This window comes from Gadus morhua, chromosome 14, assembly GCF_902167405.1.
Source record: "Gadus morhua chromosome 14, gadMor3.0, whole genome shotgun sequence".
Lineage (NCBI taxonomy): Eukaryota > Metazoa > Chordata > Actinopteri > Gadiformes > Gadidae > Gadus > Gadus morhua.
The window spans coordinates 14,960,547-14,983,447 of record NC_044061.1 but is presented as its reverse complement, the minus strand read 5'-3'; the positions used below and the strand labels follow the sequence as shown (position 1 = coordinate 14,983,447).

At 42.3% G+C, this 22,901-nt stretch overlaps 1 protein-coding gene across 4 annotated transcripts in view; it reads left to right on the top strand.

Moving 5' to 3' along the window:
- LOC115558374 (protein diaphanous homolog 3) overlaps window positions 1-22,901 on the top strand; it is a 235,635-nt gene that overhangs the window by 50,130 nt on the left and 162,604 nt on the right. For all 4 annotated transcript variants that reach the window (XM_030376446.1, XM_030376444.1, XM_030376445.1 and 1 more), the window contains 2 exons: window positions 19,020-19,094; window positions 19,494-19,563. In XM_030376446.1, coding sequence (XP_030232306.1) covers window positions 19,020-19,094; window positions 19,494-19,563 — 145 coding nt within the window. The remainder of the gene's footprint in view (window positions 1-19,019; window positions 19,095-19,493; window positions 19,564-22,901) is intronic.

Below are 22,901 nucleotides of genomic sequence, written 5' to 3'. Positions count from 1 at the left end.
CCCACACACAAACTGCATGTGAGGAAAGACAGAAAGACAATTGCATTCATGGATCTTTATGACAAGAACCCTTTCAACCCTTTATGATTTTGTCCACAAACCAAAAGTCTACCAGGGGATTCAACACATATGACATCCTTTGTTTTACATTGCAGTGATGAGAACAACAGCTCAATATCAATGTTAAAGGTCCCATGACATGAAAATCTCACTTTGTGAGGTTTTCTAACATAAATATGAGTTCCCCTAGCCTGCCTATGGTCCCCCAGTGGCTAAAACTTGCGTTTGGTGTAAAACTAGCACTAGCTGTTATGCTCGCCTTTGAAAAAACGGAGGCTCAAGCGCGCTGATTTGGAATGTCTGTTCTCATGACGTCATCAGGAATCTCAGCTCCTCCCCTTACTCTGCCTGGCCCGCCCAGAGACGTTGGCCCGCCAATGAGACTCGACCGTGCGAGCGCCACATGTGTGTGTGTGTGTGTGTGAATACACACACTGTAACGCAAGTGTTTCTTGTCGGTTCTTTGATGTGTCTTGTATTTCCACAACGAGACTGTCGTGGGGGTTATCTGAGCCATGGTTGAGAAGGAATTGGGGGAAAGGAACTTTGGTTTGACTCGCTGAAGTAGCCTACATGAACTGCGACATGCCGCCGGTTGCCGCGAGGCACCATCGCCCGGCAGCGGGCAGCCAGCAGCAGGCAGCGCGCGGTTCAGTCGACTTCAGGTTGATGTGAAAGTGGAAGAACCAGAGACGTCGCAGAACCCGACAAAGTCGTTTGTGATTCATAATATCGTCTGGACTGGCGCACACAATCTGTTATATGATATAGATATCTATGTATTATATGATATTATTTAGATATAGAGCTCCAGGACTGTAACGCAAGTGTTGTACACTTCCTTGTTATTTGGATAACCGTTCTGCTGTTGGTGTGATGGCGCATAACACGTCGGACTCTCGTCTCTGGTATTTCTACAACGAGACTCGTATTGGGGGTTATCTCAGCCAAGGCTGAGAATGAATTGGGGGGAAGGAACTTTGGCTTTTACTCCCTCAAGAACATGAACCACGACAAGGAGGAGAAAGGGATCTTTGCCGGGCAGCGCTTATGCACCTCCGCCTCCGGCGGTGGTCCCTCAGCGGGTGCGCCATCACACCAACAGCAGAACGGTTATCCAAATAACAAGGAAGTGTACAACACTTGCGTTACAGTCCTGGAGCTCTATATCTAAATAATATCATATAATACATAGATATCTATATCATATAACATATTGTGTGCGCCTCCAGACGATATTATGAATCACAAACGACTTTGTCGGGTTCTGCGACGTCTCTGGTTCTTCCACTTTCACATCAACCTGAAGTCGACTGAACCGCGCGCTGCCTGCTGCCGGCTGCCCGCTGCCGGGCGATGGTGCCTCGCGGCAACCGGCGGCATGTCGCAGTTCATGTACTTCAGCGAGTCAAACCAAAGTTCCTTTCCCCCAATTCCTTCTCAACCATGGCTCAGATAACCCCCACGACAGTCTCGTTGTGGAAATACAAGACACGTCAAAGAACCGACAAGAAACACTTGCGTTACAGTGTGTGTATTCACATTGATGTGGACGTTGAAGAACCAGGAACGTCGGAGAACCCAACGCGGTCATTTGAGATTCATAATATCGGCTCACACAGCTTTTGGCCGTGATAATATATATTATATGATATAGATATCTGTGTAGGCTATATGATAATATTTAGATATAGAGCTCCAGGACTAGAATATTTACAGAACACGGCTAAAGGCTGTGTGCGCCTCGCCATTGCGATACATCCACTGTAAACAGAGCGCACGGTACCGTGGCTGCAAGCTGCTCAGGGCCACACCCCCACCCTCCTCCTTTACACACCCACCGAAACAGCGCATTTGGGGGAAGCTCAATGTGCGACTGGCTCGGAGTGGCTGTAACTCTGCACCACGGCTGAATTTCGGGAACGTCTTTGAATACTGTGTTAGTTGCCCACTAATACCTATATTAAAGAATACATAAAATAGCATGTCATGGGACCTTTACGCAAGTCATAAGTGACTCTGTATAAGATTGGTGTGATAGTTTTCATTATTATTAATATATAAATATTTCTTATTGTATTATTTAGCATTTTCGGTGCTGACATCACAAGTAATGTTTAGTTAACCTTGGTTGATAGTCATTTAGCAGATGCTTTGAGTCCAAGAACACAAACCACACAAACAAGGGTGAAGCAGCTACAAAGAGGTTCTACTGCGGGGTGACCTAGTCTAAAAGTTTTAAAGGGCTTCCTAAATTCCAAAACTATTTCAAGTCATCTTTTAACTTTGATTTAAGCGTGATGATGAAGCCTTGACACCTCTGATCAAACACAGGGCTGTCTCACCTGTCACCCATTTCCAGGTGGTCAATTATTATTTATTAATTATTCAGTAATTATTTCCTACGGTTTCTCATGACTGACAGAACAAGAGCCACAAGTCACAGAGATATTAGAAAAATATTAATATATATAGTAAAAAAAGAACCCATCACAAATGTTTTTTCCATTTGTTTTTTGTTGCCAAGTCACTTATGTCCTGATCCCAAGCTTTTTTGGGATTGACATCAGGGAATTATAATTGTTATGGTTTTTAAATATTAGTCCCTCCATCCGTCTCTTTCCCTCTGTCTTTTTACTTTTCTAGCTTTTTGTCTCTACGTGTGTGTGTGTGTGTGTGTGTACAGTGTGTGTGTGTATCGATGTCTATATATATTCCACAACAATCCTATGGTATAGATCTGTGTAGATACCTTGTTTTCCAATTAGGCTAGTTGTCCTTTTCATTAAAAAGATAAATAGACAGCTTTAATTTAAAGGAGTACATTGATAATAAGGAACAAAACATTGAATCAGGGTGGCCCAGGCCCCTCCTGGCCAACCCTTGGGGGCGGCACTGAATTATGGTACCAAGTAAATCTTCTCAGTCTCGGACGATGTGTAGCCTCTAGGGATGGGCAAAACAATTCTTTTCCGGGTATCAGTTCTTTCAGTTCAGTTCACTATCAAGATTCGTTTGTTTGATTTGTTTGTTAAGTCAGATTACGCCAATGCTTGTAAGTATTGGGTACGCCCGCCAATTAAGGCTTTTTCACAGCCTGCCCTACCATCAGGGTACTGTCAGCGGAAGAAACGCCAGCTGTAATTGAGCTGCGCCATGCTGCACCAAACCACACCGCGCGGTGGAAACGAGGGGGAATAAAACGGAGATGAAAAAAGTTTTCAGTCCGATGCACTCGGAAAACAAAAAAAACGAATTTCTGTAGCATTGGCCTATACGACGCTATTCGACCATTTCCATGGTAGGTTAAACAATACTTTATTAAAGCATGCAATTGTGTTATAGAACAAAATAAAAATTAAACGTGTAAAGTGCTTGCATGATATTGAAGCCTACAGCGATAGTTAGTTAACTTGTGTGGCAGTGCCTTGTCATTTGTTTACCCATGTGCCATGGCAACGCGATTGCTACCTGCTCTAGTACTCTTAATGGCTGAATCTTTGAGAACGTTTTAGACTCAATCAATATAAGTTAGTGGGGAGACGGAGCTCTGTTTGTTTGTATATTTTATCTACGTGACCATTTTTTTTTATGTAAATAAATAAATCAAAGAATCAGTTCTTTTGTTTTGGTAATCGGTTCTCGTCGTTCACCTTCGGGATTCGTTCGTTGTGAACGAATCGTTCGAGACCGTCCGACCCATTCCTAGTAGCCGCCATCCAGCTAGGGCTCAAAATTAACATTTTCATTTGGTGGCATCCTAACAAATTTGGTCCTACCCCTTATTTCTCTGCTTTTTGGCAGTATTGGCATATCCTTTTAAGTACCACCCATCTGTGTACATTCATTATAAAATATTCTAGCACTTCAAATTAATTGTAAAATGTTTTATTCGCATAGGTGGTTCTTATTTTTTATACTACCTCGACATATTTCCTCATGAACCAACTATACACTCTCCACCCCTATTAAAAAACCTTACCTACTTATATAACGGGCTGCTCAGGTAATATACTCCTAGATCAGCTCTACCTACTTATAATAACAGGCTACTAAGGTAGTATACTCCTCCTATATCAGCTCTTCTTACTAATAATAACAGGCTGCTAAGGTAATATCCCCCTCTTACATCAGCTCTACCTATTAATAATAACGGGCTGCTCAGCTAATACACTCTATTACTTATAATACACTTTATTTTTAGTTTTTTATCTGGTGTTCCGTCATCTACAATTGTGAATTCTTCTGCATGCTTCGTTAATAGTGCTAGTGCTCCAATTTGGTTGAAACTGTGCTCAATGTAAAGCAGGCACGGCGTCAGGATTCCAGTTGTGGGTGGGCCAGACCAATTGTGGGTGGTCCTTAAATTAAAAACGTTATCGAATCCCTGTTTAACCTAATGAAAATGACTGACTAATATACTGTTATATTATCTGTGCATAATAGAGATTTTAATAGCTTGATGCTCTTTAATATTTTGTTGCATTGTATAATGTTTCGTTGCATAGGACGGACCTATCCGCGATCGCCCTCCTTGGATCTGAACAAAGAAGAGCGCTTTTGGAATCTAAATTACGCATCATGCTTTAGGGCGTCACTTTATAGACCTAAGGCCTATAGATAGACTGTAAAATACAATAGTCTACCGCCAATTCACGGTCATCCGAAGTCAGAAGATTAACAGCCCTTTAACGCAAATCAGAGCAAACATCAATATCAACATTTATTTTGCTGCATTTCAAAAACAAAGCATTTCAGAAGCCTTTAACTTATCAGGCAAACTAACAATATCCTTATGGGCAGAACTTCAAAATAACAACTGGGTAGTTCTGCGCCAACAGGCAGGCTTAAAAGATTGCCAAACATGAAAATAGATAGGCATGGGAAGAAAATGTATTAATTCATTTACAGGAGTAATCGGCGGGGTTTGCTCTTGAAAATGTCAATGATTTCATCGAAGTCGAGAGTTACTGTAAGCTCTCTCAAATGTCAACAGACAGAGGGACATAAGGCGAGTTGTAAGCATGCTGCTCCTATTTGCTGTTTTAATTCGGTTGACATTGGAAAAGACACGTTCAACTGAACAGGATGTCATTGGTAGTGTAATCAGAGCTTTTAAGAAAGCATGGATATTCGGGAAACGTCCTCATTGCACATGTCCATCACTTCAAGAATACTTTTGAGATGTTCTGAGATGTTTTCTTCCTCTCAATGAGTTGCACAAACACTGCGAGCTCCGACTCTGATATGGTTATCTGGAAGCGCTTTCCTGCATCATTGAGAGAGTTTGTTTTAGTAGCCAAAGTGGTGTCATTTATATCGATGCTAGGGGACATCAGGATTGCTGCAGATGCCATGAGCCAGTAGGTGTCACTGTGGAATCGGGTGTTCAGTTCATTAAGCTGGCAGTCTATTGGCGCGTTGGAAATGGTGCGCAGGTCACTCCTCACTCTTGTCGATTTCCCCAACGTGCATGTGACAATACTTCCCTCAAATCGGCCTGGGAGATTTCTTGAGCGGGAGGGAAAACTGGGTACATCCCAGTTCTTGAAATCATGATCTTCCATCATCTTATTTGTTGTTGCCAACATGTTTAAGAACGCAGAGTCACCTGAGCGAATGTCTGTCAGTTTTTGTTTGAGGTTCTCGATCAAATCAATCGTGTCCGTCACTGATGCGGTGATGGACTGGAGGCTTTTAGACGTGAAGTCTGATTTACTGAACAACTGCTTGAAAAAAAAAGTACACAAGATGAACTTTTTTGTTCTGATCTGCTGAAACAGTGACTGTGCCTCAATCTCACTCTTCCCCCCCTCTTCCGCGTACTGTGCCAGCACCTCAACGATAACATCATACAGAATATAAACTTTTGTCACGGCGGCCGATCTTGAATCCCACCTGGTGTCACAGCCGCGCTCCAATTCCAATGACCTAAGATCGGGTCGCATCTCTCTTTGCACGTTAAGAAAACGGGCATGACGTTCGCTGCAGCACATGAAGTTGTGCAAGGTGTTGAGAGAGTCAAAAAAAGTTGAGGCATCCTGCGATGTCCGAGCCACAGCTACCAGGATGAGGTTTAACTTATGTGAGTGACGTAGACAGCATATTCAAAGGTGCCTTTAAGGATGGCTTGGACACCACCCTTATGCCCAGACATCACCAATGCACCATCAAACCCAAAAGCAACGCAAAGGCTTGGGTCTAGTCCAAAATGTGCAACAACTTCCAATATTTTCTGTGCTATCGCAACAGCAGTCATGTTGTCTGTGGCTACGAGGACAACAGCGCGTTCTCGCACAGTTCCCATGTGAACATACCGTTAGCAAACGGCGACCAACTGCTTTTTAGATACATCCTTACACTTGTCTGATAAAATAGCATAGAAAGATCCCTCATGCAGCTCACGTTTAATCCGTCGCAACAGGAGAGTGCACGCAGCGTCCAACAGGTCGTTTTGAATTTCGTTACTGAGCATCTTTGCATTGCTAGGGATTGCATCTAGTCTAGTCAAGGAAATTATCTGCGTTTTTGAGATCATCATTCTCTGGGTTGCCACGCAGAGGTACTTCTTGTTAGGCACAAGTGATAAGAACGTCCAGAATGACATTGATGTGCTCCCGATTCCTCTCTATTATTTCACCCTGTCTGCCATCTGTGTTGTTGAGTTGATGGATGACAGAGCCACGCTCAGACATTGACCTGTAATTGTTAAATTTATCCAGTGCAAACGTGTGCGATTTGCTAATTTGGTCCTTTAAACCAGCGTGATTGAGGTGCTTCCAGTCCCGGTATCCAGTCTGGCTAAACTTCTCCTCCCTGCCCCGCTCACCAAAGTGCCTGCACATCTTACAGAAGACTGCATCCTTCTTAATGCTGTACTCAAGGAAATTGTATCTGCTATACCAGTTTTTGGAGAACTCCTTGCTTTTTCACCCATCACTGTGACTGGATACTTAAGCACTGGTTGAGTTGCGGGCTCATCCACGGGAGACAGATCCACAGGGCTATCATCCACTCAATGGTTAGAGGCAGAGGCAGAGGCGATAGAATTGTGTTGTGGATCTCAGCTCTCCTTCATCTCCTGGTTGCAGTGATGACTCCGAGACCGTTCGTGTACGTTTAAGGTACCTAAACAACGACGGCTGCAACATTGTCCTTTACTGGAATGATGTTTACACTTTCAGATCACATGGAGGCTTTAGCTAGTGTCTCTGTAACTGTCTGCTGAACTCGCGCCGAGACATCAACCTAGACGTAACCATTTTTATTTATTTAAAAATACATATTTAATTTTACACAAATTAAAAGCCGCTTATTACACGGCTATATTGCCAAAGCGAAAAAGTAACTTCACAAGGTGTGTCTTTTTATAATTACCATTCCTAGTGTTGATTAGCAGAGAAATAGTCAGCATAAGACGTTTACGTTGCTTAGCAACAGAATATGCTGGGGTTGATGAATTACCTCACTACATGCGGAGTGATATCAAAGACGTGATTCAGAGGCAAAAACACTTCCCTTGACACTTTCGTTCCACAGCATTGAAAAGAGCCGTAAGAGCAATAAATTAAATATATAACACATTATTTTTTAATTTTTTAAAGAGCCCATGCCATTAAAATCACATTTTTCCTATTGTTTGTTAAATAACATAGGTCTGAATAAGTTTGTGAGCTGTGGTAAGTTTGAAATCTATGCAGTTTGTCTGCTGAATGCAATAGGCAATGAAAGGAAAAAGGCAGAAGAAATGAGCCGATCTGGATAAGGTGACACTGTGACGTAGCGTTGTCAAATTATTATTCATGGCCCTGCCCACTTGGTTGGTTCGTAACCACCCACAAGAATTCTGAAGGAATCGTGATTGAGCTAGTGCTAAATGCTAATACGTGTACGGTAGTTGCTTAGTTCGTAGTAACAGGCTAGTTACAGAATTTTGAATGCAATGGCAGAATGACATCGAACTACATGAACTGCGACATGCTGCCTGCCGCCGGTTGCCGCGAGGCACCACCGCCGCGAAGCACCACCGCCCGGCAGCGGGCAGCCGGGCGGTGGTGCCTCGCGCCGGCAGCAGGCAGCAGGCAGCGCACGGTTCTGTCTACTACAGATTGATGTGGAAGTGGAAGAACCAGAGACGTCGGAGAACCCGACGAAGTCCTTTGTGATTCATTATATCGTCTCGACGTGCACACATCTTTTGGCCGTGATAATATGTATTATTTGATATAGATATCTATGTATTATATGATATTATTTAGATATAGAGCTCCAGGAATGTAACGCAAGTGTTGTACACTTCCTTGTTATTTGGATAACCGTTCTGCTGTTGGTGTGATGGCGCATCACGTCGGACTCTCGTCTATGGTATTTCTACAACTAGACCCGTAGTGGGGGTTATCTCAGCCATGGTTGAGAATGAATTGGGGGAAAGGAACTTTGGCTTTGACTCCCTGAAGTCATGAACCACGACATGGAGGAGAAAGGGATTGTTGACTGCGGTCGTCTCCCGCCGGAGCCTCGCTGCCGATGGACCACCGCCTCGGCTTCAGGATGCGGTGATTAGCGCTGACCGCTGCCGAGGCGGCGGGAAGCAGGGCTCAAGCGGGATACATTCGCGGCCAACAATCCCTTTCTCCTCCATGTCGTGGTTCATGTAGCCTACTTCAGGGAGTCAAAGCCAAAGTTCCTTTCCCCCAATTCATTCTCAACCATGGCTGAGATAACCCCCACTACGAGTCTCGTTGTAGAAATACCAGAGACGACGAGAGTCCGACGTGTTATGCGCCATCACACCAACAGCAGAACGGTTATCCAAATAACGAGGAGTGTACAACACTTGCGTTACAGTCCTGGAGCTCTGCTCTATATCTAAATAATATCATATAATACATAGATATCTATATCAAATAATACATATTATCACAGCCAAAAGCTGTGTGCGCGTCCAGACGATATAATGAATCACTAAGGACTTCGTCGGGTTCTCCAACGTCTCTGGTTCTTCCACTTCCACATCAATCTGAAGTAGACGCGGTCGTTTGAGATTCATAATAACCTATCGTCTGGAGGCTCACACAGCTTTTGGCCGTGATAATATATATTATATATTATATGATATAGATATCTATGTATAATATGGGTTTCTAAGAGCCATTGCGATACATCCACCGTAAACAGAGCGCATGGTACCGTGGCTACAAGCTGCTCAGGGCCAGGTGATAATATATATTATATATTATATGATATAGATATCATCGTATAATATGGGTTTCTACGAGCCATTGCGATACATCCACCGTAAACAGAGCGCATGGTACTGTCAGTGGCTACAAGCTGCTCAGGGCCACACCCCCACCCCCCTCCTTGACCTGCCTTGACACGCCCACCGTATACAGAGCGCATGGTAGTGGCTACAAGCTGCTCAGGGCCACACCCCCACCCCCCTCCTTGACCTGCCTTGACACGCCCACCGAAACAGCGCGTTTGGGGGAAGCTCAATGTGCGACTGTTTCGGAGTGACTGTAACTCTGCACCACGGCTGAATTTCGGGGACGTCTTTGAATACTGTGTTTGTGGCCCACTAATACCTATATTACAGCATCATAAAATAGAATGGCATGGGATCTTTAAGAAAAGTTTTGGGTGGGCCTGTTGAACAGTGGGTGGACCTGGGTCCGTCAGGCCCACCCATAACGCTGTGCCTGATGAAAAGTACCACCTTTTTAGTTTCATGGTCATTTGAAGTACTCCAACACATTCAAAGCAGTGGAACCTTAGTGGGTTGTGTTTCCAATGAAGCTAGAATATAGATTGAATACCGGCAACACCATACAGCCGCGCTAAACCTTCCAGCAATGTTTAAAACCTTGGAGCTTATCGCAGCACCATACAACTCATTGTTATACAAACCATGTAAGTAGTGTTGGAAATAAATTTCCCAAGCTTTGCAAATCTTAGTTGGTGTTTTATTGGTCCTTAATGTGCAAAGTAAACAATGTACAAAGTAAATAAGGTGCAAAGTCAAACCGGAGAAGTGATTCCGTAAACGATTTTGTAAGAGGACCAATCGCACCCCTTGCCGTCTCCGTTTCGTCGACAGATAGTTAAAAAATATTGGTTGCGCACGTAAGCTATGGAGAGGGTCATCAACAGGCTCTCCGGCTACAGAGAGGGCTCTCCGTGTCTACGTACAGCACTTCAACATGCACAAGCGTTTTAAAAAGCAACATCCAGGTGTTACTATCGCCGTTCCTGTGAAAAAAACAACGAGCAAACCCAGCTCACGACACTATTTCAACAAACCCTGTCTGGGAATTCAGAACGGGCAAATTCCATAACCAAGTCTAAAATTCAATTTTACCGTACCATACCGTGACTTCAAAACCAAGGTACTTATCGAACCGTGACTTTTGTGTACCGTTACACCACTAATTAATAGCATTGAATTTAGTCAATTCTGATCCTTAGTGATCTCAATAATACCAATAACATCAGATCCTTTAACTGATGGTTGTTTCCTGCATTGATTAAAAACCTAACATTATTTTATACTATTTATATTTGCTAACATTATTTTATACTATCGACATTCTCAACCCCCCTCACACTCACGATAACCAGCAGGCTGAGGTGTGGGTCACCCATTAGCACAGCCAGCTAAAGTGGAAAGAACAAAATAAGTGTGTGCAGATTTCTGAAAGTCTTATGCCTACTAACTGGGAGGGGTGCAATCTTACTCATTCTGAATTTGGTGGAGCTGGAGAACCGTGAAGGTTTTTTGTTGAGAAGCGGTCAAGATTGTGTGTGTGTGTGTGTGTGTGTGTGTGTGTGTGTGTGTGTGTGTGTGTGTGTGTGTGTGTGTGTGTGTGTGTGTGTGTGTGTGTGTGTGTGTGTGTGTGTGTGTGTGTGTGAGAATACAGATTGCCTATGTGGATGATGTTGGGTAGTGTTTGGCAGTGTCGGCGGTCTCTCCCCCGGGGGTCTCCTAACCGTTTGGTCAACACTCTTAGGTCTGGACCCTCAAATGTCCTGTGGAGAGCCAAGACACAGATTAAACATGACGTGTGTGTGTGTGTGTGTGTGTGTGTGTGTGTGTGTGTGTGTGTGTGTGTGTGTGTGTGTGTGTGTGTGTGTGTGTGTGTGTGTGTGTGTGTGTGTGTGTGTGGGGGACAGTGCTTGTGTATTTGGGCGCTGGGTGCGAGTCTTCAATTTCCCTTCCATAGCCTTCCCGGTGACTTTCTATTTATTTTCTTGGCTAAAATGTCAGTGCCAGATATAGAGGGTTTTAAAAAGCTATGTGTTCTACTGCGCTCTCTCTCTTCCCACTTTCTCTTGCTCTCTCTCCCTCTTGTGCTCTTCTATTTGTCCCTCTCGCTACCTCTCTCTCGCTCTCTTGTTTAATGCGATAGCAGAGCTGCCATCTCAATGCTGCCAATTAACACATCATTTATTTAGCTCTCTCTCTCTCTCTCTCCCTTTCCATTCGATATTTTTCCTCTATTTTTTTCTGCCCAACTTTTCTCTTTCTTATGTTCTTCTTAATGAATGTGATCACTTACTTCTTAAGCTAGTATTCAGATAACACACATGCCATTTATTGGTCTTGTGTTATTTGTTCTGCGTGCAATGGAGGAATGGAACATTGTATAGCTTGTTGTTTCTTGTTGTCGAAGAAAATGTTTAATAATAAAGTCCATTCATCTCTCCTGCAAAAATAAACCTGAAAAATAAGTCTCCATATCTGGTTCCAGAGGGGAGTAATGCGGTCGAGAGGAAACGGAATGTACCCGTACAAACGACATCCTTCTCTTTCTGACTAAGTACTGAATCTACTCCTGGCAGAACATAGAAACGCTGAAATGTGTTTCCTGAGAAATGAACACAATTCAAATTTTGCAATAGTAAAAATAAACAAACCGGTTTTGTTTGAGGGTTGACTGCACGCCTCAATGCAGTGAGAGAGAGAGAGAGAGAGAGAGAGAGAGAGAGAAAGGGATTGAGATTGAGTAGAAAGGCAGAGAAATCTCAATGACAATTTTGCTTTCCTCTGATACTGTGTAGTAAGGCAGTAGTCTGTACTTCGATAGTACTATGTAGTACTTCATGATACTGTCTAATACTAGAGGTATACAAACTAGATAATGTACTGTGTGGTACGAGAGGCACCCGGTACTAGATGACATTTTGTACTAGACAATGCTTTGTACTAGATGGTGTTTACTGGTATAAGCTGATGCTGCTGCCGAGTAAAGGGGAGTGCTCTGCAGTACTATGTGGAGTGTATTTGGGTCGGCCGTCCCCTGGGCCTTGTTCTTCCGTCCCTGGAGGGAGGGTGGCTGTCCCGCCACGCTGCGCCCAGCAGCTAAGGTAGCGCTCCCCCCTCTGTAACCACAGCATCATACCCTGGGCCCACCAGACTCTCCTGAGATACCGCTAGGAGTCAGGCTACTTTAGCCGTGAAGTTAGCCAGATAAGGTGGCTCATTTTTCTCTTTGATTTATGACTGTTTATGTTTCCCTGGGAATCGGATGATGAATTTGTTTTCATCTTTTTCAATGCTCTCTCTCTTGCCCCCATCTCTCTCTCATTCTCTCTCTCAATCCCTATCATCCCCCTTTCTCTCTTGTAGTCTCTCGTTCCCGTTCTCCCTCTCTCCCTCTCTCTGTGTGTGGTGTCATCTATCGCCCTGTTACATTGCCTTTGAGCTGTTTCAGATGATGGTCAAGTCCTACTGTTCTCCTAATACAAATAAACATTATTTACCCTTATCTCGGTGACACATGCTACGAAAAATGTATCACTAATATGCACAGGGTTCTTCCCAAGTGATCTGATCTTGGCGCTGCGGTCTATGCTCCTTTCCAGCGCCTCCATGTTGCTTTCAAAGTAGGGTTGCCACAACGCAAACATTTCTTATTTCAATGGATGACTTCATTGTAGTAATGCTTGGGCTAATTTATTATTATCCGTTTTATCACTGGGGTACATTAAACCATAAACAAACAGTTTCACTTCTATTTTATAATTAATATCTACTTCGGAAACACAATTTGATGCCACCTTCAATATATTTACTTCTGAAACAATATCTGATTATTAAAGACTAAATATCTATTATTTTACTTCTAAGACTATCTGATGCAAAGTGTTATCATCTATTATTATCCTTCTGACACATGACTTGGTTGTATTAAATTATTGTCAATTTTGACTTTTTATTACTTTCGGATAATTGTGTTGGATTTTCCTCTGCAGCTACAAACCTCTTCTAAACAGAAAATCAATTGATGTAAAAAAAAACAAGTGCAGCTTTCAACAGAGAACATACAATTGAAATTGCATAATTGAGATTGATCAATTGGGGATAGAACCACATTTATGCCCTTAAAGTTGTGCTATATGTGTCTTGTTTTGGGAAGATAGTTTATCCAGAGTTGTATCTACTGGTTCTGTCAATCACCCAGGTGCCTTTTAACATATTGATTACTTCTCATCAAGTTTTCAGTTTGATTAGTCTTTTCTCCTCTGCTGCAGTGTTCACTATCTGTCTATCTTTACTTCTCTCTTTCTCTTCCTGTATCAATTTTTTTTTCTCTATTTCTCTCTCTCTCTCTCTCTCTCTCTCTCCCTCCCTCTCTCTCTCTCTCTCTCTCTCTCTCTCTCTCTCTCTCTCTCTCTCTCTCTCTCTCTCTCTCTCTCTCTCTCTCTCTCTCTCTCTCTCTCTCTCTCTCTCTCTCTCTCTTCCCCCCCCCCACACTCGGAGTGATTGAGTTTGCTCTCATATGCTCACCTCTGTGTGCCACACAAAGCAACAGTAGATGGATTACAGCCTCCGCCTAATTTCTCCTCCTTTTCTAGATTACATTTCTACTCACACTGCAGCATTGCTGCCTGCCCATCAGTTCTTTTATTCCTCTCTCTCTTATTTTTTTCCCTTTTGCATCAACACCAAATTGATTTGTGGGGGAGGGGTGAGGGTGCATCTCGTCATCTCGCTTTGGAGGAGTGGTGAGCTGTGTAACAATTATCCACTTGCTGGCCTGCATCCTATGCCCCTCTCTCCAGCAAGCCGGAAAGCGAGCAAAGGAGGTTGGGTGCCAGTTGCTCCGTCACCCCCCTTCCTTCCTTCTATCCTTCCGTCCTCTGCTGTGGATCAGCTGAATATTATTTCCCCCTTTTCGCCCTCCTCCCCTCACCTAACCTCGGCCAATGATGGAGATGCAGCCCGCCGCTCTGCTCTGCTGTGCATTTCAATGAAGTGCTTGTCGGGACCTCCTGCCCCGACTACTCAATATCCACACCAGCCTGGGCCGTGGCCCCGTGCAAAGCAGGGAGCTAAATTTAATTTCCTCCCTGACATTGTCACCCCTGATCCTCTCCATCCCTGGCAGCAGTCGCCCCTCTATCCGCCAGCCCGGGCCCTGTCAATCTCTGCCAGGGTCCCTCGTTTCCCTTACCCTGTTGAACCGACATGCACGCACATGCAGACGCACACGCACGCACTGGTAGTCCCCCTTGTACCTACCCTGGAGATTGCCTCCGCTGGACAGTAAAGCATTAATAGGATTTTCTGTAATTACCGTCACAGTCCTCTGGTGTCGTTGCTTAAAGTGAAGGCCACTCAATCATGCACACGACTTCTGTTCGTTAACTAATAGTTCCTAGTTGATGGGTCTCGTCAGCTTGCCTAGTTGAACATCGTGACATCGAAATAACTAAGTATAACGAAATACAAAATACTTTGTGCCGCACTTTATATTTTTTTGTATTAGCTCAAATTTTGATTGTATACTTTGATTGTTCTCAGCCTCACGGCATTGATTGACAACATCCGTTTCGACCAATTTTACAAAATATCAGCATGTTGGGTGAAATATGTAAACTCATTGGAATGAGTACAGGTTCTTAATGTATTTTGTTACAGAGGTAGGATGTTCAGAACTCCTTTTTATGTGAGTGAGTAGAGGACCTACAAGTTTTTCCACAGGATGATTATAGGTATAATATAATTAAGTCCTCACAGAGTTTGAAGAAGCAGTGATACAGGTTGTAATAGAGTTAGAATGATCATGGCTGTACAGGAAGTTGGAGCAGAGGTAGAGCCGTCTGGAGTGTCCATCGTTGTAGAAGGTGCTTGAAAAGGAATTCGGTGCAAACCCTATGCATACCGGTGACTACTAAGTAATGGATATTGTATAGAACGCCGGTCATTGTCAGAAGTACAACCAACCGAAGACGCTGGGGTTGACAAGTTAGGCGTCATCCTCCTTTGTTTTCCTTGACAATGGTCAATTATACTTAGCCGGAAGTTGTGAAGGGCCCTTGCAAGTGAACGGAGCGTTCCACGGCATTGAGGAGACCCGTGTAATAAATGCATTTATAGTAGCAGGGGTTGGCATAGTGACACATCGAATAAAAATCCTACCTGAGGGCTTCATTGTCAGTGCTCCATCGGGTCAGATTACTGAAGTGACAAAGCCCTGCACACTTCCAACACATCTAATCATCAAACAACTTTCCATTGCCGCACACTCACCTTGAGACTTCCTGCTGATGTGATTGTGTGATGCCAGCAGGTGCACAGCTTGGAGAGTTAACCGTACAAACAAGAAATGCAAATTATGACATCTGTCATTCACCACTCAGACAGGAAATTGCTTCCAGTCATGTCGTTTTGACTTTTTCTTGTTTTCCTGCAGTCGTGTTCTATGGTGTTTTGTGTCTGGTTTGCCCCTGAAATTTCATGGAGACGTTAGAGAAATATAACGCTTGACATGTGGCATCCCAATGGGAAAGGAAATGTTCCTGAGCTATTTGAGAAGAGTCCAGGGCCTTTAGGCAAATTACAACTTTATTGTCCACCGAGAATTTGCTAACATTTTCAGCTTTTACCCATTACTGATTTAGGTTCATGTTGACTTTTCTGAACTTGTCTGCTTTTAGGACACTCAGCCTTAAACTGGCTTCTCGAGTCTGTGTCGAAAGAGGTTAGAGAAAATTAGTCCAAATGAGAGAGACATTCAAAAGAAAAGTAAAAAAATGAATTGTAACGTGCAGTCTAACCACACTGTAGGATCAAATTAGGTCATATAGTTTAGTTTAAGTATAGCCTAAAAGTCACATAAAGCCGAAACAAATGAAAACAACGAGCGGCATGGATGATGCACCATGCATCGCTCGTGGACGCGGAGATGTGTTGTGGCAGGCATATGATTGGTAACCAGGGGCCAATGTCAATGTCCTGTTCTATTTCCAATTAATTAAACCAATGCCCGTTTTCTGAACAAGCTTGATGAACAATGATCTGGCTTTGAACGAGGAGTTATTTGCAAGGCAGCAATAATAAAAGTCAAAAAGAAATATATTCTTTCTTCGCACCCCGGTACCACATGAGCTGCACCCCAGTACCGGGTCGCACCCATGGGTTGGGTACCGTCGCTCTCACACGTCCTAAGAAGCTTTGACTTCGTCTCAGTTCTTTGCTTTGATTTTTTCTTTGCTTTTTTTCTATGTCTGAACTGAACCTTCAAGGACATTAATGCAGTGTCAGTTACTGTAATTTATTCTCAAACATTCCGTTTTTTTTTTGATGGATGGTCAGATAACCTCATAGAATAGTGAGTGATTACAAATGCAAGGGTCCTTTTTGGAGTACCCCTGATGGCTCAGTGCACATAGCCTCCCTGATATCCCTGTTACTTCCAGTCTTACATTCATACCCACTGGAATATTGATCCACACAGTCTTTCAAGAGTTGGATCAACTTTGAAGGTGTTTCAAATTGATAGGTTTTGTGTGTGCTGGATAGCATGTAGCCAACCTGACGGCTGCAATCGATGGGCCATGAGTTGCTGAATAGGTACTCTGTTGCCATGCACTGTTACACATGAGTTTACGCAACATGATGGCAGCAATTGGCGAGAACCCTGTTGAGAAAATGTTTTTTTAATGGTGCTGGGAACTGGTTAAAATAATCTTTTAGTGTGAGGTAAGGATAGCGCCAAAGTTGGGTAAGTCTGAAACCAGATACTTTTGTGCCATAGACGGGTGCCTGCTGACTTGTAATGAAAATTGATTCAACAGTTAAATAAGTAAAATAAATTATCTGATATTTTCAGTGCCCAATGTTGTCCTATTTCAAACAATTACCAAATATATGAAATATTGACGTTTTTTCCTATCAACCGCAGCTTGGAATAGACAGGACTACTGAAGAGATTGAGGCTGATTTCCTTGACACCTTTGGCATGAAAGCCATTTCCTTCCATACATAACACATGAAAGTCTCCTCTCCACAACGCTGTGTGCCGGCTTGGGTTTAAAGCCTGGCTCCCTAGGCCATCATATAGGTGATGTACCCTGCGGTTAGATACTTGAAAAAGGGCACAATGGAAAGCCTTTGCAGGAAAATAAATCTGTGCAATATGTTGCCCCCAGATCTTTTAATCAAGGGCTCCGTGGAGTTCCCTGTGTCCCAACTAAAGCCATCTCTACATGAGAGCTCTTTGGGGACACCCTGGTCTTAAAGACCCGGCCAAGGGTAGATCTCCATCCATTGATCGTACGTGGCCAACTGTAACCCTGTTTGATTCTTCCATAGGCGTCTGAAATGTCAACAGCTCTTTTCAAATATTTGTTCCATAGAAATCAAATGCTCCTTTGACACTGTCACTCACGGCCATACCTTTTTAAGTATTTGGCTACTCTCGCGCTCTCTCGTTTCTCTCTCTCTCACTCTCTGGTTGAATGATTATATTTATTAAAATACTATCAGGATGATGTATTACATTTTTGTACAGTCTCCTGTAACCTCTGCTTGACTTAATACAGTAATTCCTGTGGCCAAACCTGTATATTTGTTCTGGTTGTTAATACAATGAACTAGGGCCCGACCGATATTGTTTTTTGAGTGCCGATGCCGATCTTTTCAGAGAAAAATTACGATTACGATTTTATCGGCCGATTTAAAAAAACAAAAAACAAAAAACAAAAAAAACAAACAAAAAAAAAACAAACAAACATATACATAGTTTTTGATACCTTAAATATACTTTAAACACTTTTGACAAATGCGTGAATTTAATGCAGAACCTTTGAGTGTTTTAGAATACATTTACAGTCAAAAATGAGTGTAATGTAAAATGTAAAATAAATAACTAACTCCCAATGTGCTGCGCTCGTGAGCAGTGACTAACACGTGCGTGCTGAGCAGTATGGTCTCACCGTTAGAGTCTACAGTATAACAAATTAACATGGCCTGGGACCTAAAGAAAAACAGGCACAACATGCTCAAACAACGCGTCTTGTGTACATTGGTGAGGTGAGCGCGCAGCTGCCTGAGCGAGCGTGCTTTCATGTTGTACGGTAAAATTCAATCTCCTCTTTTTTACTCCAGCTAAATTTGATGGTTAGCAAGGCGAGTAGGAGCGCAATCTGCAGGATACTAAGCGGAATAACATTAGAAAAAAATAAAATCGGTTGTAATCTGCGTCTTTTTGGCCGATGCCGATTATTTTCAAAAAGGCTATAATCGGCCGATTAAATCGGCAGGCCGATGAATCGGTCGGGCCCTGCAATGAACCTCTTATGAATATATTCCTGTGATATGACATCCAGTTAGTTACGATTTTCCTGAGCAGACCAATTGTGACTTACCGGTAATTATTATTATCCTGATAATCTACCACACACTTACATGTTGTTTAGCAATAGCTTTGAATGACTTGGTATAACGATAAAGTTGTGCTTCTAAGCTATCCCTTTGTGTGTCCACTTGTGTAAAGGCTTCTTAGTTCATGCTGTATTTCCTGTGGGAAAGAACACAGGTCTGTGCACAGATCAAAAGACGAGCACTGTAGTTTCTGTCTATGTGCTGGCGGGTGTCAGAGTACTGTTCACTGCTCATTTATTTCCGTGCTTGATGCCTTCCATCCCTGTGTTTGTGTTTGGATCCGAAACAGCTGGGTGCAGGGCTTTGGCCACGAGGGTCTGGGCCTGCTGCTGGACGTGCTGGAGAGACTGCTGTCCAGAAAACAGTAGGTTTACACCACGTGCAACCATCACAATCAGCTGGAAGCTCAATCATAAACCTACACTCAATCGCACAGTTGGACACAGCACATGCATTTGTACACACATGCACACACGGAAATGCACACATGCATATGTACGCACACGTCGTTAACACATGCACTGATACATGTACATATACACACCCAGACCCATACACTCAAGGACACACACACGGAAGGGCACAAGCAGATGTTTACATGAATACTTCCACACATGGTTATTATGTTCAAACACACACACACACACACACACACACACACACACACACACACACACACACACACACACACACACACACACACACACACACACAGTGTGACAAAGTGTTTTGAGCTGAATGTGTTGACCCACTGTAATCCCAGGCAGGAGAAGATGGACAGGAGGAACCAACACAAAGTGGTGCAGTGTCTCAAAGCCTTCATGAACAACAAGGTAATGCTCCCTCCTCAGGCTCAGGTATAATAATGCTCACTTGGTAATCGCCTCATCACACTCGTACCTAATATACACAATCATTTTCACTTTGGTTATCCTTTCCTCACTGATGCACGTTACACATAATAGTACTGGTTGGATACATTAGAGATAATAATAATATTCTCCACATTGGTTATCTTCTCCTCACGATACATAATATACATAATTATAATAATAATCACTTTGATACGAAGTACATGAATATACTAACTTTGGTTATCCTTTCCTCGCTGATACTTAATATATATGATAATACCCACTCCGATATAAAAATCAATTACCCTTAATCACTAACAATTATATAAAAAAATTCACAATAATTTTGGTTGTTCGCCTGAATTTGATCCTCAGATATCAATTTGAGTTAAATACACATCAACGTAAGAAGTTCATTTTTACTATAGAGTTTTATACATAATTTCAGTGCAGGTTTTTTTTCCTGGCTCAGAATGGGCCTTTGGGGAGTGACTACACAGAACAGGAAGCATGATTGGTCTGCATACAGTAAAGGCAATGAGTTTATGTTACCGTATTCAATAGAAATTAATGAATGTTGCTGTTATAATGACCGTTTGATAAACAAAAATATATATTATGCTTGAATAAAGGAAAGCCCCATTTTATTACAACATTGGGAGGACCAGGCTGATTCTGGTCCCCAAATGACTAAACATTTGTATCTATATAGCTATTTGTAAAAGGCAATATTAATTTGTGATACCTCCCCTTGGAGGTGTTGGTGTTTAAAAAATCAAAAGTCCTTGCAGCATAAGAACATAACTTAAAAGTACAAGCAGAAAAATGCATTCCTCCGCTCTCATCCTTGCCATGACGCTACATGATTCTCTACAGCCCCTTGAGAGTAGTATTGGTCTGTGAAGTTACTTGTGCAACTAGTGGAACATTTAACATTGTTTCAATCGGCAAGGCAGAGATTATTCAATTGAGTTTGACCATATTTGACGTTACATAATTTACCTATTGTTGCATAATTGTTTTATTAGAAATTACATGACTGATATTTGCTGTCCTCTATTATCCCATTCAAATTTCATTTCATTCATTCCTCATTATCTACAATATTTTAATTATATTAAAATTGTAATCCTCAAATTTAGCATATTTAAAATGTACCTATACCCTAATACACAGGTTTATACATTGCCAGTGCCACCGTCCGCATGTGGTTGTTAAAACACTAGAGGGCATTCTACCAATTTCATTTTTCTTGTTAAGATAATAATAATATTAGGCACCAAATTATATTATATTAAGCCTATCTCTCTGCAGCATTATTTTTATAATCTGCGTTGTCTGTGGTGATGCAGAACACTAACTCAAGAGTCACATTCTAAAGTCCTTTAACATTGAACGCTACTGTCCGCTGAGATTTATTCACACTACAATCAAATAATAACATTTCATTGAGTTGAATGGGACTGTACACATACAAGGCAATTTTGTGAAAAGTGGCATAAATTGTAAGCACAACAATGTCGATGTTTTAGGGTTCTAACCAGCGACTAAATCAGGTTAACTAATCCCATTAGCGTATCTTTATCAGTTACCATGGCCAATACAGTAGGACAAGGCAACGGTATGGAATGGTGGAGCATAAGTTCGTCTTCACTAGGCTATTGAGTTTGAGCATTTCATCTGTCTGTCTTTTTACCTGCGCGAATAGTATAGGAATATGCTGCATAACCGCTTCACATCAAATTCTTTTGCTAAATAAATGTTGTCTTCTTGTTTTTTCACTGCCACTCCCGCAGTATGAGACTGGCTGGTCCAATTTATTATATAGTAAGAACGATCCGTCCTGTCTGAAAACAAAAGCAACAGATAGTCAGTATGTTCTTCTTTGGTAGTAGCCAGCCATAGACGTTCTCATCCATGGGACTGTCTATATCTGCACTTGGCTGGCTATTAGTAGGGCTTCAATGTACTAAAGACTCTACAAACAAAAATCACTTGAATCAGAGATATCTATCTGAAAACACTTGCTCACTCAACTCTCACTTTGGCCGTCAGGTTTTAGCTTTGGTCGTCTCAGAAATCCTTTTGGCGGCCTAACCTTGTTAGGGGTGACCTCGAAACGTCAAGGATTCAAATCTTCGACATTTAGTCAACCTAGTCTTTAGTAATCGAATCGAATCGTCGTGTCGAGAAAAACAACGGGACATACCATTGGGAGGATAGAGCTGTCCATTGAGTGATAACTACAGCATTGCTTGGCTTCTAGATGGAAAAGCCTATGTTTTTGTTTTTTTTGTTGGTGGAGGGGATTGACTTCTGTGTGCAATTTGCTGTTATGTTTTTCGTTCAATAAATGTCCGTATTGTTTGTTGGATATCCCCTATGTGCAATGGCTTTGGCACATTCCAATATATTTTCTAGTAGGTTACACAATGTCAGGAAAAAGACTTTGGCAGCATTTGGAAACCATTTAAGATGGTCCAAAGTGTAATATACACTGTGTCCACGGGCGCTTTCATATCATACTACTTGATATGAGAAAGGGATTCCCTCCGTCTATACTCTGTTGTGTATTTTCCCTGTTCCGGTTATTGATTTGTGACACATTTGTTCTGTACACTCAAATGCATCTCTTAACATGTACATGTAATGTGTATCAGTCCAATTCTTATGCAACCTACTTTTACAGTGGGGGATTTGTCATAATCAGATGTTAACATGTTGGTCATCAAACAGATTGGATGTGTCCATCTCTAGAGACCCGCCACGGTTAGATTTGATAGACGTATTATTTTAACCGAGGCATATTCTTTTTATCCTTCCTTAGGCCGTGTTCACATCTGCTCCATAGGTATATAATGTAAAACAAGCGCTGGCAGATTTAGAAAAACACTACATGTGAACACGGCCTTATGGTGTATTTAGCTATCTTCTCTGAGAAATTGACCGAAAATTAGGACATGAACAGAAGAGCACATTGTTTTCATGATGTGAATGTGAATCTGTTTGAAGAGTGTCTCATATAGTGGAGCTGCTGTGCCTTGCCTATTTAGCTATGGTAAACCCTGATAAGCCAATTAAATGTTTGCAAGCGTGTGCACCACACAAAAGGTCAAAAATAATTGGGCCTTATTGTGCCGCATTTACCAAAAAATTCTAAGATCACTTAACGATGGGCCTTGCCTGGCTAATCAGATTCAATCATGCGAAATCTTAGTCAAGGACCTTTTTAGATAATGTTAATCACTTCAAATATTGTTCCCTGACTTATGCAGTTGATGCAAATGCTCTCTAAATCTTTCATCATAGATGTGTCA